The 16,761-nt window shown below is 34.8% G+C and overlaps 2 protein-coding genes across 9 annotated transcripts in view; one reads left to right on the top strand and one right to left on the bottom strand.

Annotated features, from left to right (window-relative positions):
* LOC105049675 (uridine/cytidine kinase UKL1, chloroplastic) overlaps nt 1–6,930 on the top strand; it is a 28,618-nt gene extending 21,688 nt beyond the window's left edge. The window contains exons 10-16 of one of the 4 annotated variants that reach the window (XM_073242507.1): nt 108–191; nt 301–361; nt 1,508–1,568; nt 5,106–5,199; nt 5,299–5,371; nt 6,337–6,419; nt 6,512–6,930. In XM_073242507.1, coding sequence (XP_073098608.1) covers nt 108–191; nt 301–361; nt 1,508–1,568; nt 5,106–5,199; nt 5,299–5,371; nt 6,337–6,419; nt 6,512–6,658 — 603 coding nt within the window. In that variant the 3' untranslated portion in view covers nt 6,659–6,930. Of the gene's footprint in view, nt 1–107; nt 192–300; nt 362–1,507; nt 1,569–5,105; nt 5,200–5,298; nt 5,372–6,336; nt 6,420–6,511 lie in introns of those variants that run through there. The other 3 variants (XR_012133867.1, XR_012133866.1, XM_073242508.1) reach the window with 3 other exon arrangements.
* A 1,964-nt stretch (nt 6,931–8,894) lies between these two features.
* The window catches only part of LOC105049676 (conserved oligomeric Golgi complex subunit 2), a 31,076-nt gene continuing 23,209 nt past the window's right edge, over nt 8,895–16,761 (bottom strand). For 2 of the 5 annotated variants that reach the window (XM_019852597.3, XM_010929411.4), the window contains 4 exons: nt 14,423–14,545; nt 14,199–14,333; nt 9,499–9,636; nt 8,895–9,397 (listed from right to left, as the gene is read on the bottom strand). In XM_019852597.3, the coding sequence (XP_019708156.1) occupies nt 9,523–9,636; nt 14,199–14,333; nt 14,423–14,545 (372 nt within the window). In that variant the 3' untranslated portion in view covers nt 8,895–9,397; nt 9,499–9,522. Of the gene's footprint in view, nt 9,398–9,498; nt 9,637–14,198; nt 14,334–14,422; nt 14,546–16,761 lie in introns of those variants that run through there. The other 3 variants (XR_832868.4, XR_832867.4, XM_073261767.1) reach the window with 3 other exon arrangements.

Raw genomic sequence — 16,761 nt, 5'->3', positions numbered from 1 at the left:
TCATTTATCAGATCTTCTAGATGAACTTATCGATCTTCATACTGTTTTTTTTTTTTTTCATTGGTTAGACCTTGTATATTAACGTTCCTGAAGGCTTTTGTAAACAGATACGAGGAATGCATACACTTATTCGTGATAGGGAGATAACAACACCTGACTTTGTCTTTTATTCTGATAGGCTTATTCGGCTGGTAAATAAACCCTTTTGTTTCCTATTTTTAAATGAATATTTTTGATATAAATTGGTAGTATGTTAATTATTGTCATCATAATTATTTTGTAAAAATAATGGTGTGCTAGGTTGTGGAGCATGGTCTTGGTCATCTGCCATTCACAGAGAAGCAGGTGGTCACTCCAACAGGTACATTATATAAGAGTCTCACTCCTTTTTTTTATTAAAAAAAAAAAATTTCTGTGAAGCTGTTACTCGTGAGATGGTGAATGTTTTATAAAACATCAAACTTCATTGCATCTATCACTTGCATATTCTCATTTAATCTGAAATATCATTTGTAGAGTGCTGCAACATGAATCTCATATATACTGATCATTAATGATCCACGAGCACATATCTTGCAACCAGACTGATTATAAGGTTCAACCTCTTACTTAGGTGGTCACTGAAACTGAACCATGCAAAACTTGGAGAGTAGAAGTGGGAAGGGGTGAAGAAATGGACATTGTGGATATGACAAGATTATTTCTCTAGGAATTTAAAGCATGATACCCATCAGTTTGGCTCTTGGCACACTCAATGTTATTTGAAGTAAATATTATATTTTTTTGAAGAGTCATAGCTTTTGCTTGTTTGACTCTACATTTGTGACTCTGGACATGTATCATTGCAACAAGAAGCTTCCTGCTCATTAAACATTCGTGAATGATCAGATTGTGGTTTTGTCTAATAACACTAGAATTCTTAAGATTCAAACCTGTAATAACACTCAAACTAGATATTTTACAAATCTGAACACCCATAAATCAACATGAGGAAATAGATGTATTTAATGCTTCTGGAGAAGTGGAAGTGTCATTGGTTTGATAAACTAGGGAAGAGGAAAGATGCAGGAGAAGGGGCAGATAATATGTTCATCATGTGGAGAGATTGAGCATGCTTTTTTAGCTATCTTGGAAATTTATGTTTGTGTCCTCAAGAGTTCACTAGTAGAAGGGTTGTCTTTATCATTTTTTATCGTTGCTCCCATAATTCGGTTTTTATAATAATTTAAATAAAGTATTATTGTTATTTCATTTTTGTTGAGCTCAATTGTTTTTTTTTAAATGGTAAAATTTGTTATATCTGAATTGTTTTTTATAAATTATAAACATGCAAATATTTTCTTTTCTTTTAGTCAAGAAGAAATTTGAAAATTAATTTGAATTCGGTTGCACCTCCTATCAGGCCATAGTACACTAAGACTTGATGTTCAAATTAATATGGACCCTATAGTATTTGGTTGAACTTAACTATGTTTCCTGTTCTCAATTTGGGTTACCCCTTGTTCAGGGTCAGTCTACACTGGAGTTGACTTTTGCAAGAAACTTTGTGGAGTGTCTATTGTCCGAAGGTGAGCCTTGCATTAGGTATTGCTTTATGGGGCTGTCTACACTGGTTTCTTCAGTGAACTAATAGTGTCATACAAGTTTGGAGGTATCTTAATTTAGTCATTGTTAGAATTTAAATAATAAAAATAACCACAAGCAACAAGCCTTATGGGGCTGGATATAATTTCTTAATTTTGTCATTAGCTTCAATTATTTGGATCATTATGGTTCCTTTGTCACACATAGGTCGCTGTCACGTGACTCACCAGAAGCTCCTTGGAGCTAAAAGAAACTGAACATTTTTGCCAAATGATAATCTGATGGCCCTCAGGTATTACAATGCAAAAGTCCATATAAATGAAGTTATTTTAGGACACAATCGACCTAAGAAATTTCTTTGCCAATAGCCTAAAGCAGGATACGCAAGATTATACAAAATAAAACAGATCACTGAAAATAGTTTAGGTCTGAGCAAATTCGTGATTGGCCATGAATTGATGATATATTATAATTGAAACCAATGCTGTCTAGATGGGATCATATCTTAAATCATAGAGGCAGTCAATTATCGGATCACATATTATAAGGCTCTTCTCAATTCTTTTAATCATAAAAAGTGGCGTTGGGGTAACATGAAAAGTAAGAAGTATCATTAAATTTTATTTGAATGATTATTGGGTGAGAAACCAGTATGAGGATACAAAAGCTTCACTTCCTAAACCCACAAATATCTTATCCAAGAAATGGTGTGTTTTGTTAGTCAACATTTTTTAGTTCAGCCTATGAGTCGATTGAAAACCTTATTTTGAGTCATTTGACCCAAAAATTATCTATAGACACTGGACTTGATTCTCTTCTAAGGTAAGGTATTGTAGAAGGAATCAAATTTTAAAAATGGTAAAACAGATATAAAAATTGAACATTTGTTGTTCTAAGTTATTTGACCCAAAAATATTAAAGCTATTAGAAACTTAGCTCCAAAACAAGTAAACATCTTTTTTTTTCTTTTTGTTGTTAAAAATTAAATTTTAACTGAGATTGCTGATCTAATGTTCTGGAAGTTTTTCAATGATGCATTGGTCATTGTAAACGTTAGTGAAACTAATTGATCTTAAAAGAAGATGTCCTAGCATCTTTAACATGTAAAAACATGACCTCTATTTGAACATTACAATCCAAAGGGTCATACCATATTACCATGTACCATCCAGGTCCTATGATCCAAATCTGGACATTACGGTCTAAAACGATCCTGCTCTACTGATCTGATTTGGATTGATGAGGGTAATTTTAATCTGGATCGCATGATCCTGTTCATGGCTCTTAAGATCCCAACAATAATGTTTGAAACATTTTCAATAGTATAAGAAAGAAAGATAGAACCTTCATTTTTGTGGTTGGGTTTGGGGCAGGGAGGGTGGCGCTGGAATGAAGGAATGATCTTCCCCCTCCTCAAAACTCATTCAGTTTCAGAATGGCTCGATCACAGCATAGATTTCTTGGAGAATCCTTAGAGATACGGTCATTAAAGCACCTTGCATGGATAATAACAGAAATGATGGTTCAAATGTTACAAAAGCTGAAGTTCTCGAATGGACCTAATATGAATTGACCTTAAATTTCTTGCACTGTCTTTCTGGTTTAATTTTTATGAAAATGATGGGAAATTTTTTCATTAAGAAAGATTTTATGAAAACTTCGTAAATCAAATAAGTGAATTCAGGTGAATATAATTATATGCATATAGTGGGCTTGTACCATAGTTTGAAGTTTGCATGTAACTCCAAAATGGAAATTAAAATGATTTGATGTTGATGGTAATTGATCTAAAATTGAGGCAAGTTTCTGCATTTTGGCTAAAACTAACTTGTGGGGTTAAACTCATTGTATATGTAAGCTGCATGCATATTTTTTTTAATTAATTATTTCATTTCTTCGAATGTCGGCAACATGTTCTCTAAATTAAACTTATTTTGTAGGTTTCTAGATGATTTGGAAGCATTTGATATGCTTGGTTATCATAAAAATCAAATTTCATTGGCATTTAGATTGTCATATTTTTTACATCCACTATATAAGATTTGATGTCTACATATTTCTTTTTTTTTTTTTCTTCACTTATTTCTAGTTCCCTGTAACCAAGATTTTACGTCCTGGCGGGACTGGGGGCATCCTAGCCATCCTGTCCTGTTCTTGCAAGAAAACGGGATTGGGACATGGTCGGGACTCCAAAAATCATCCCTACAGTAAAAGGAGGAAAGAAAGAAAGGAAGATGAAAAAGCGAAAGAAAAGAAGAAGAAAAATGAAAGAAAGGAAGGGAGAAAAAAAAGGAAGGGAAGGAAAGAAGGAAGAAAGAAAAGAGAAAAAAGAAAAAAAAAAAGAAAGAAAGGGATGAGAACAAGAACAAAAAAATAGAAAAATAGAAAGGAAGAAGAAAAAGAAAGAAAAGAAGGAAGGATAAGAAAAAAGAAAGAAAGAAAAAAAAAGAAGAGAGAGATGGAGGATATCTATTGGGTTGTATGACTAAGACAGCTATTGAGACGGGACGGGACAGAGGGACGTCCCATTCTATGGATATACCAGAACACCTTTGTCCCACGGGATTTAAAACCTTGCCTGTCACATTAATTCTTTTTTTTTTTAATTTGCAAGCAAAGCTGTAGAAATTAGAGTTGGAACCACTAGAACTTAAACTCAGTTCAGTTGAATGGAAACAAAGATTTAACATTGACCTGCACTTTATTTATTTTTTTCTGCTATTGATTGTAGTTACTGGTTTGACATGATTCACAGTTACAGCATGCTATCAATAATTTGGCTAACATTGTGAAAACAATATAAGTTAATAGTCTTTATCAATGCTTCGGAGCTTGAACTGGATATTCTCATCTCTGGACTTTTTTTTTGGAAGTGTAAATCATTATTATTGCCATTGAGTCATAAAATGTTTTTGACCTCACAAATTTATTATGATATCTTACATCTTAAAGACACAATAATGCAGAACAAAATCAACTCTCCACTTTATCCACCCTACTTTAATCTCCATCCATCTCTCAATTCCTGTTTATATTATACTCACAAATTTTGCCCTTAAAACACTTCTTTCTACTGATTTCTAGAGCTTACCTTTATATTCCCTTTTTGAGAGCATTGAATTACGTTCTTATCACATCAATGAACACTATTATTATCTGCAAATGAATATAGCATGCACTTATTAAGAAAAATTGAGAATCTTAATCAGTCATTGCAAGTGTAAAAAGGAAAGGCTGATGGCTGACATTGGTTGATGGCTATTAGGATCAGGAGTTGACCTGTAGCAAGCACACTAATGTTTACATCATACTGGCATGGTGTGAAATGATGCATGTTGCCATAGCAATAAATGCTTAAGCCCCAAGAAGTGGATGCCCTATTCCATATTATAGTTCCCTAGTTTAAGAATTTACTAGAACTGCTTATTGCATCTAAACCTGGAAGAACTTTGGGATACGATTTTCATCATAAAGAATGTGTTATTTCTACCTACCTAGCACTGTTATTTGGTTGGTTGCAGCGGTGAAAGCATGGAGAATGCTTTGCGGGCATGTTGTAAAGGAATAAAAATTGGTAAAATTCTTATTCATCGGGAAGGAGACAATGGTAAACATGTGAGCGTTTGAATAGCATCTGTTCTATTTTCTTTAATGATTTGATATTGGTTGTTCCTTAAATTAATTGTGTTTAACATATATATTCATCATAAACAGCTCATATATGAGAAGTTACCTGGTGACATCTCTGAGAGGCATGTTCTACTTCTAGACCCTGTGCTTGGTACAGGTCAGTTCAATTTTTTTTAATGAAGCATGCTTATAAATTTGAAAATGTACTGAGAATTGCCAAATCCCTGGTCTGAGTTACCTGCTGTTTCTTGGTTTATTCAAAGAATTGACTCCCTTGTACCCAAAAAAAAAAAAAAGCATTAACCCTAAATTGTCAAACTCTATTCATCTTGACATGGGCAATTCATCTTTTCTGCATTGTGCTACACCTCTCTTGTAATGTTCTATATCTGTGAGCCTTTTCTTTTTTGGAAAAGAAAATCATGGAACTTTTCAATTCACCATAATGTTCTCTATCTAATTGATGATTCTGTTTGGGCATCACTGAATTAAAACTAGGAACTTCATTTCTCAGCAGACACCAATTATACAAGTTATCACACTAAAGCAATTAACATAGAAAAGTAACAAAATATGGAAATGAATCTAATAAGCACAATTTGTTTTCCAAGAATGAATCTGGAAAAATCTGATGCAAAATTACTCGTTTAATTGCATTAATCATGCCTACGTATCCTGATGCGCACTTGTGCAGAGACTGTTGGTCAAAATTCATTGCATCTGCATCAAGTGATTGGGCATTGCTGGGGTCATAGAGTCTGAAACTATTGAGGGTCAATTACATAAAAACCCATTCCTATAATTTATCTCACAAACTCATGGGATTAATTCAGTATACAAGGATCTGGATAAGTAGGACTTGGCCATGTGAATGATTATACTTCCTATTTGATTTCCATCACGGAATCTGCATGCTTTCTATCATATCTTTGAATGCAAATTCTGTCAATGTTTTTTGTCCTCTTCTATTATTATCCAGTTAAAATATTAGACTTTTTGCAACTGTTTTTTTATTTTTCATTTGTAGTTTTCATACTTAATAGGGAACTTTTGTAAGCAGTACCTTTTTTTTAAAGTGCAACTTTTTCATTGATGAGAATGTAAAACCATTTATGTCCCTAGGTAACTCGGCCAACCAAGCTATACAACTTCTCATACAAAAAGGAGTTCCTGAGAATAGAATAATATTCCTTAACCTCATCTCTGTGAGTTTCTTGTTGTATTAAATAAAGTACCGTTGGCTTACTAGATTTTGGGCAAAATTTGTATTGATTGTTTTTTCCTGCTGCTGATTCAGGCACCTGAGGGAATTCATTGTGTTTGTAAACGTTTCCCGTCTTTGAAGATTGTTACTTCTGAGATTGATGTTGGATTGAATGAGGAATACCGAGTTATCCCAGGATTGGGTGAATTTGGTGACCGCTACTTTGGAACTGACGTTTGATGTTGCATGTGGGCTATCATTATCAGCTAATCTCTTTTCCATTATATTGTGATCCATTCTCATGACTGAACACTGGAAGAGAACACAATTCAGTATTTGGATTGTAGGATGAGCAGTTACAGGCAATTTTTAGATTGCTATTGCTTGAATATTATACTCTGACATTTCACAGGGGGATTTAAAGAATTAAATGTTTCAGTTATTGTTGTACGAATCACACTAGTAAATATTATCATCAAAAGCTTTGGCATATGATACTACAGTTTAATCTACTGTCGTTCCTTTGAAAATTTGAATTTAGATTGTTGTCATTTTGGATGCAATGTTCATCCAATTGTCCCCTTGGGTTCGTAAAACTGACCCGCGAGTATTTATGTGTTATGGCATCTTTTGGCCGTGGTTAAGTTCTGCCGCGCGCTTAACCGTAAACAAGTTGGTTTTGATTTGCCTATTGGAATTTCACTGGCAATTCAGTGACCTTATCCGAGCCTATTAACCATACCATGCCATAATGTAAGCTCAACCAGAAACACAACCATCAGAATGTGATCGATGGTCCTTTCTGCACTTCGCTGCACTTCGTAGTTATCAAGTTCTAATAAATTTTTGCATCGAACAAAAGCCTAAAAATTACAACACCCTATCTGAGACTTCAAAATCTGTACGTATGTGTATGCATATATCCCGAACCACTTAGGGTTTCTGAAACCCACAACCGGCAAGTCCTCTTTTGGATCCAAACTAAACCAACTCAATAAAGATAATTTGGTTCCATACTCGGGTTGACCTAAGCCTGCTAAACGGAAGAATGGGAAAGAGAATCGCGTTTCCTTATTCTTGCTCAGATGAGGTGCAAGTTTTTCTAGGTTAGCATTATAAAATTCTAGGAAAGCTTCGAGGTGATGACAAACTGTGTTCATGTGAGCAAATCTATTTGAAAAATTATGATTGACCATAACAAGAAGTTTCAAGACACGATTGATTCATCTCCTAAAGGATTTGGCAATTTAAAAGAGCATCACAAATAGCCTATCTAGATATAACATTCCCACAATAATACTTTGTGCACCATACGCGGTGCAACAAAATTGACGTGCAATAAACCGTCCAACCATATTAGAACACATAGTGCACTTAATGATGGAACAACCATATTAGAACACATAGTGCACTTAATGATGGGACAGACATTTAATACCACTTAATATTTTTTTTTTAATTTTTAATAACAAAAATATTTTTTTATCCATTAAACAAAAAAAGAATAACATTATTACTTCCTTATGCCTTATATGACTTCCTGTGAATATATTATAATATCTTGAACAATATATATATTTTTTATATTTTTATGACCTCCTAAACAATATATATAGCATTCTAATACCTTATATGACTTCCTATGAGTATATATGACATCTTGAACAATATATATATAACTTTCTATGAATATATATATGACATCCTGAACAATATATACGACTTCTTAATGACTTATATGACTTCCTATGGCATCTATATATCTTATATGACTTCATATGAATATGTATGACATCATGAATAATATATACAATTTTTTATAATATATATGATATCCTAAACAATATATATGACTTTCTAATGCCTTATATGATTTCTTATTAGTATACAATATCCTGAACAATATATATGACTTCCTATGAATATATATGACATTATTAACAATATATAACCAACAAAAAGTCACATAAGACATCAAGAAAATATATATATCATTCAGGATATCATATATATTCACAAAAAATCATATAAAATATTAAAAAATCATATATATTATTTAAAATATCATATATATTTATAAAAAATCATATATATTGTTCAGGATGTCATATATATTCACAAAAAGTCATATAAGACATTTTAAAATCATACATATTTTTAAGTCAGTCATACATATATTATAGCATGTCATATATACTCATAAGAAGCCATTTAACATATTAGAAATCTATATATATTATTCAAGATATCATATATATCAGAATGTCATATATATATTCATAAAAAATCATACAAAACATCAAGAAACCATATATATTGTTCAGAATGTTATAAAGATGCAAAAAATTATATATATTCTTCAAAATATCATAATATATTTACAGAAAATCATACAAAATATCAAGAAATAATAATACTGTTCTTTCTTTGTTTTACGGAGAGAAGAGCATTTTGGTGAAGAAAAAAAAACTAAGCAGCATTAAGCATTTATCCCATCATTAAATAAGCTACGTGCTCCAATGTGATTGGACAATGTATTCCACGTTAATTATATTACATCGCACGTAGTGCACAAAGACTTTCTCAACATCTCGATGATACTACCTTTATATCACCCCTACCTATCCAGAAGCCTAGGGATCACCAGTTTGCCAAGCATCTAATTTATACAAACATGCTACAAATACCCAAAACATTTTCAGTTGAACAACAAATCCTCTGCTCATATACTCTCACTGTTCAAATTCTTTTCGATCCAAACCACCCATCTCAAGATCTGGAATAGGGAGGGGGAATCAACAAAATGGAGATACTATCAAACAATAGAAAATGAACTCTCAGGATTCAAATTTGTGGGATCACATAGTCCCAATAAGTTTGCTAAGGAAGATGTACACCTTACGATTGTAGAGCACCTGATGATAGTTGAATCATCCAGGTCTTCTGTTGCTTTACTCATAGGATATCTATGACATGCACCTGCATGAACAACCCAATATATGGGTAGAAGTCAAAGTGGGCTAACTAAAATGTTGATCTTTTTGGAAATGACAGAAAACAGGAAAATAGTACAAGAATACCGATTGTAACTTGATGAGGTTACTTCAGAAAACAATCTGTGTTTGCTTATCTTCTGGAGCAACACACTGCCACAAGGACCTGTAGGCTGGAATATCAGCTGCTTTAATACCAATTGCAGCAAGGTTGCGCCCATATTCCTACAAATAAAAAGAAAGAAATAAGGCTTATAGGTTCTGTTTCTATAATGAGAATCAGCAGCTTGTCGTGATTTCCTAGTGCATCACCAGCTTCTCAAAAAATGTCGAGGTAAATCTAATGACATCAAGCTTCAATTTTCAAAATTGCAACTTGATGAGGAACTGCTAAAAATCCCTAATTTGTGTAACAATCATCCTTGATAAAAGTTTGCAGCAAAAATATAACCATTTATTTTCAACCTGAATGCCTTTAAAATATATATATATATATATATATATATATATATATTATATATTATATATATATATATATATATATATATGTCCGTAATTCTTTTTCTGTAGCCTTTGAGATGTGAATGCAGTATTTGTAAAAGGAAGAATCAAAAAAATTATAGCAACCAAAATTGAAATATCTATTTGAATATTTTGGGAAGGTTATTTAAAAATTTCATTGTCATGTAGCTCCTATTCTTGTAACAAGATCAAAATTCCATGGTTATCATTTCTCAATGCATGAATATGTAATCCAACGCACAACATAGATGCCTATGTCTACACATGGAAGAGGTAAACTTTGAAAATCGAAAAGCCACCACTGGAAACAGTACCATAGAGGTGATAAGGCCCAGAAAAAAGCAGACAAGAAATATGGAAACAAGCTAACCCATATAACTTCATCTATGCAGATGCACAAAAATACTTGGCTACCTCACCTAGTTAGCTAGTATAATTCAATCAATCAATGTAGCCAAGGTACCAAAGATCAGTAGCTTGCTATGTCATAGTTATCCTTGATAATGTAGTTTGGAGTGAAAACAAAACCATTTCTTTTTACAATGCATCCCTGTTACCATAATTCAAATAAGCCATTGAGAGATAGTGTCCATTGATTATTGTTCTGGTTACACTGACTGAAGTTGCAAAGCTCTTAGATTCCTCAACACATATGTGATAAAGCAGAACATAATTGCCTGTTTTGCAAACTTTGGAAATGGAAAAGCCACCACTAAAAAGATGTTAAAGAAGGGATAAGGCCAACATAGGAACAGATGACAATTATGCAACCAACCCAACCTAAACAACATTACCCAAGTGGATACACTTAACTATTACCTCACCATCGGATCCAGTAACTTTTCTTTCATACAGAATCAGGTAAATCTACTTGAGAGCAACTGAATACAAACCATTTTGACTACCCAACCTGGTTGCCAGGTAGATAACAAACGATCTATGTAGCCAGACCGATCCCAAGTATTTAACCACACCAGTTCATTTGCCAACACATGACCAACGTGGTGTGCGCGTGCGCGTGCGTGTGCGCGTGCGTATGTGTTTGTGTGTGTGTGTTTGTGTGGCCAGACTGATCCCAAGTAATTAACCACACCAGTTCATTTGCCAACACATGACAAACGTGTGTGTGTGTGTGTACATGTGTTTTTTTGTGCGTGCACGTCTGTCTGTCTCTGCATGCGCACGTCACTCTCTCTCTCTCTCTCTCTCTCTCTGTGTGCGTGTGCATCTGTCTGTCTCTGTCTGGGATGTGTGTGTGTGTGTCTGTCTGTCTGGGTCTGGGAAATGATATATACAAACTAAAATTTAAACATGCTCAAATGATTTTCTTTTTTTTTTTTTTTTGTCAATAAGCTGGAGGCAAACTTTAATATTGCAAATAAGGCATGAGCATAAACGTACCAGCAAGGTGATTGACTCAACTTTCAAGCCCAAACATAAATGATAGGATTTTTAGTATTAAAATCTGAGTTCAGTTTATATCATGTTTATTTGTATGTGGTCTTTATTAAACATAACTTACATAGTCCAACAAGGATAAACAAAGGAATTCCCTTACCTCTGAAATTTTAACACAAAGGGGACATTAAGAAACCAAAACCTGCTAACTTGCATAGTCCAACAAAGATAAACAAAGGAATTCCCTTACCTCTGAAATTTTAACACAAAGGGGACATTAAGAAACCAAAACCTGCTGGTGTAATACTCCTTGCATGGTGGGTGTGAACATGGCTCAAAGCCTTCAATTCAGTTGAGGAAGCAAAGGGATATGAGGAATGGAGGAGCTATAAACCTCATGTGATTGGAGACTTCAACAGCAAAGCAACACTATATGTATATATATATATATATATATATATATATATATATGAAAGGTTCTAAATTTCAGCCAAACTCATCCATTCGGGTTTCAGCCAAAAATTGATCCTCCACTTTTGTATTTCAGCAAGATCAGAGTTTCAGCACCAACTAGTTCAGGTCTGCTTTCGACCAGTACTAGTGAATTTGACTAGTTTGACTTAAACTGCCCAAAGCATATCATTACTGATAATACCGATCAACAATTTTTCTTTTGCGCAGTTTTTACATATCTTGAGGCAGTTGCTGCCAGAAATGGATTAACTCCTTTCAAACTAAAAGAAAAATAAATAGCTGAATTCCTCATCTATGCAAATTATTTCATATAGTAACTTTTTAAACAATCCACATATTCATAAGAATATCCATACAAATAAATTAAATAAATATATATTTATTTATTTTCACCCAAGTCTCATAAGGATATAGGTAGATGAAGAAAAAGATAACTCTACAAATTTGGATTTCCATTTGATAAAAAAATACAGGTCAATAAACTGGAAAAGACAAGAAAACCATTGTCTTCACAGATCACTGGTTTTATTCAGGATTTTAAGCATGGGATATAAATCACAATTTATTCAAAATTTATATAATTAGTTGCCTATAAGTGCTAATGCATGATATATCTAGATTTCAAGAATCAGTTCCTAAAGAAAAATAAATTTAGACTTATTTTATTTTTCAAGGACATTTGAAGAAATCAGGAATTCAATTCCAAGAATTCTAACAAGATGGTTAAATTTCTTTTCTAATGTGACTTAATGAACTAAATCCCAGTCAGTAGCGGTTCATCCCAGCTGCCCAAATAGAACTGAAGAGATGCAGGCCATTGTACAGGTCCAAGACTCTGATACCTATGAAATCGGGTCGTCCTCATTGATATCAGTTTGTGCCTGCCAAAATAGATTAGGCTGATGACCAAAACCAGCTAATACCCACTGAAACGAGTTGAGACACTTGAAAAAAAGGCCCAAGCCTCTTGTCTTTTCCCTGTTTGCTTTGCCTTGTTGCCTCAGATAAAGAAAAGGCCCAACAAGAATCCTTCAGCTTTGGTGCCTCTTAATGCCCCTTCACCTCCTCACATTTGAATTGGATCTACCCTTTAAACCCTGAAGCCTTTGGACATGACAAGATGCCAAGCATCGCATGTTTGAGCTGCAAGCCTGAGGAGAGACCCTACTCTAGTATATTCTTTGAATACAAAATACAACATAACAAGGGCGCAATATAGGAAGGGAAGAGAGAGCTCAGATCATTGGCACCATAAACCTGATAGATAATTGGTGACTGTACTTTTATCAACACCATAAACCCAATTGTGGGCTCAAACAGATCCTCTAGCCCAAAATTATGCCCTAAACAAATCTTAAAAAGCTTCTAAACCATTAAAAGCTACAAATAAGAGGGAATTTAAAAAAATCAGTGCCTCGTTGAATTAACAAGATGCTAGGTCATCCCAACTGTTGATAAGGTACCATCCTGGTACCACACCAACCCAATCCTTGATGTGGGCTTTTGAGGACTTTGTGTGAGAGGATTTTGAGAAGATTAATCCATCCATATAGAGTCAATCAAGTGCACCCCCTGTCTTACGAGAACATTAAGAAGGTTTGAAATCAAAGATCAAACATCATGATAAGCTATATCCAGTGCATTACACTTACATGTGTGTTACCCTCCAATTCCCAAGTACATCTCCTATTCATTTTCGAAATATATGGCACAATTTATAGCCAAACAACCAAATACCTTTGTAAATGTACTTCCTAATCCATAATTACCCCAATAGTCTTGATAAACTAATAGTGTCAATTTAAATAATTAGCAATATTATATCCTCCATAAAAAGAAGATATCATAAGTTAAGCTCCTGTAACAAATGATTTTGAACTCTATAACTTTGAAATCTTAACTGTTTCCCTTCAATTAAATATTCCTTAGTCCACAAACATTCTTAAATGCTTAACTCTAAAAGAATTAATCAAAATATCAAATTTTATGAGCACATGAATCTGAGAAAATGTATCAATGAAACCAAGAAGGAGAAGTGGAGTTATCCCTATGAGACCCCGTTCTTTCAAAAGGATTGGTTTTTGAATGGACAAGAAAAAAAAAAATCTGTGCAGACCAAGTTAGGAGACCTTGATTTGCCTTACCAAAAACTTGAAGGTTTCTATTTTATAGTTAGGTCACTAAAGCTTCTATGGTACCAAGACATAACATAATTGACTAAAACAACATAACTGACTACCAAGTTTTGCTTAATCATTATGTATCACTTATTATGACAGCCATTAGACCAATCTTGAATAATAAAATGTTAAATTCCAATGCAGGAAAAAGGTTTACTTTTTCAGTTTGGGTAATGTTCTCAAGAAGAGTTTTCTGGAACTGTATTCAAGTACCTGAATGTCAAGAAATAACTGCATGCAGATCTTTTCTGTATCAGATATATTGTTGTCCAAGGCATCGGAGCTTGCTCCAACTCGCCGTTGTGCACCTTGCCGTAATCTTAACAGTGAAGACTCTGTTTTCCTTGCCTATGAAGAAGGTCAACCGGAGCATATTCACTGATGTGAAGAGGTTACAATTCAAGAAATTTGAAACTGAAATGGCTTTGCTAACTTACCACATTGACGAGATCTGATGCCAGTTCATAATAACGACTCGTGATTCTTATTGTGGCACCATGGAGAAGTTCATTTCTTGCATTATGAGTTAAGTATGCAACATGCTCTCCATCAAGAAATGCCTACAATTGATAATGACAACTCATGGTTGGGCAAAAATTTTGGTTGGATGAGAATGTAAATATTCTGTATAAAACCTTAAAAGGGAAGAAAAAGCAAACTCTTCAATGCACTGCATTAAAAAGTTATCATTGGAATATACGAGAGTATTTTATGTCCATCATGTGTGCCACCTTGATCATTTTCTTGGTTAATCAGATATATGATTCTTTTTCCATTTTTTGGGAAAATGGGGGATTGAAATATTTATGTAAATTCTTAAACAAAACCTCCAGTAACTCATGATGAAACCCCATTTACTTCAATACACAATGAATGCCGCTATACATCAATACAGGATATCCAACCGTACAAAAGTACAAATCATAGAAAAATTCTGCTCCATCTCCCTCTGAAATGCCCCACATAGTTCTACCCAAATAACACAGACCTACTAAAATAGTTCAAGAGTAGTTAATGTATTTTTAGGAAAAGAAAAGAAACAAAATCAGTTTATTGGTAACTGACGACTGAAACAACTAGAAATAACAGCTGCATCACTGTTATATTTTGGGAATCCAGGCCCTTCCAGCACTAGAAATGTCACTGAAAAGTTTTTACTGGTTATTCTGTCATACCACTTGCAAAACCTAAGTTGAAGCAAGAAAACTTGATTCAGCATCAAGGACATTATAGATAACAATCTTCTATCAATATAATCATGGTGCATAACTCAAAAGATGTCAATGCATGAAACAAAGGTCCAAAGAACCCTCAAAACTTCATCTAGGGGATCGCTTACAGTAATACTGATAAGCTTGGTGATGTAACTTTTGATGATGCCCTTAGTAAAAAACCAAGTTGACAGCCTACTAGTTAGAGAGGAATCAAAAAGGCCTAATTCTCATGTAGCACCATTGTTATCAATAGCAGCATTCAGATGTTACAGTAGAGCTTGTACCTGTTTCTTGGAATAGACAAGTTAATAATATTTCACTGAACAGAAAAAACTGATTAAATTATTCCCTTCTAGTAGATGTGGCTCGACTACTCAAGGACATGATTTTGTTTTGTTATAAAGTTGCATTTTGAGGATGAAATCCAAAGGAGAGAGAGTTTATTTTTCCAAGTACAGTTTGTGGTTTTGTTTACTGGTGGAATGTTTTAGGAGGGTTTTGTGTAGGAAAGGACAAGCTAGACAAATTTTGAAGCAGCAACAGATAACAAATATACAATTGCAGGATCCCTTAGCTATGAAGTCTTCCTCGGAGCATAGCTTGGTGGATATCTGTTACTTTTGTGCAGTGTTTTAAAAATCAGTTTCTCTTTTTTCAGTTTCCATCTCCTTGACAGAGTATCAGTTTCACAGTTTTGGTAGTTTTTTGGAATTCAGATGGAAAGCATCAAAATTCAAAAAATAGTAAATTAAAAAAATGAAGGCAAGTTATTTCACACAGCTCTATTGTATTCTCAGTTATTTACAGTGATAATTCATGTAGTTTAGGTATTCTCAGACTGAAGTTGAACTTTGTTGAAGTTTAATGCATTAATCATTTCACATGAATGTACTATTCTATGAAGTAAAATGATAAATATCACTCAATCATGCATAAATTAACAAGACAAGTGCACAAGAGCATAAAATTATTTACATATCTCACTTCCTGTTGGGTATAAAATACCCACAGCCGGAACCCTCCACGGAATCGACATCAGCGCAGCTCCGCCCGAACTCCTACGGGAGCCGGGCTCCACCGCCGACAGCAAGTGCAGCTCCGCCCGGACTCCTACGGGAGCCGGGCTCCACCGACGACATCAGCGCAGCTCCGCCCGGACTCCTACGGGAGCCGAGCTTCGCCGCCAACATCAGAACAGCTCCGCCCGGACTCCCACGGGAGCCGGGCTCCGCTCTCCGTATCAACTGCTGGTAAGCTCCATCCGGACTCCTACCAGAGCCGGACTTCACCCTTAACTTTGATTGCAGCGCAGCTCCGCCCGGACTCCTACGGGAGCCGGGCTCCACCGCCGACATCAGCGCAGCTCCGCCCGGACTCCTACGGGAGCCGGGCTTCGCCGCCAACATCAGAACAGCTCCGCCCGGACTCCCACGGGAGCCGGGCTCCGCTCTCCATATCAACTGCTGGTAAGCTCCATCCGGATTCCTACCAGAGCCGGACTTCACCCTTAACTTTGGTTGCAGCGCAGCTCCGCCCGGACTCCTACGGGAGCCGGGCTCCAC

Source organism: Elaeis guineensis, chromosome 8, assembly GCF_000442705.2.
Source record: "Elaeis guineensis isolate ETL-2024a chromosome 8, EG11, whole genome shotgun sequence".
NCBI lineage: Eukaryota > Viridiplantae > Streptophyta > Magnoliopsida > Arecales > Arecaceae > Elaeis > Elaeis guineensis.
Note: the sequence above shows the minus strand (reverse complement) of the source record. Positions and strands in the feature narration are given on the sequence as shown.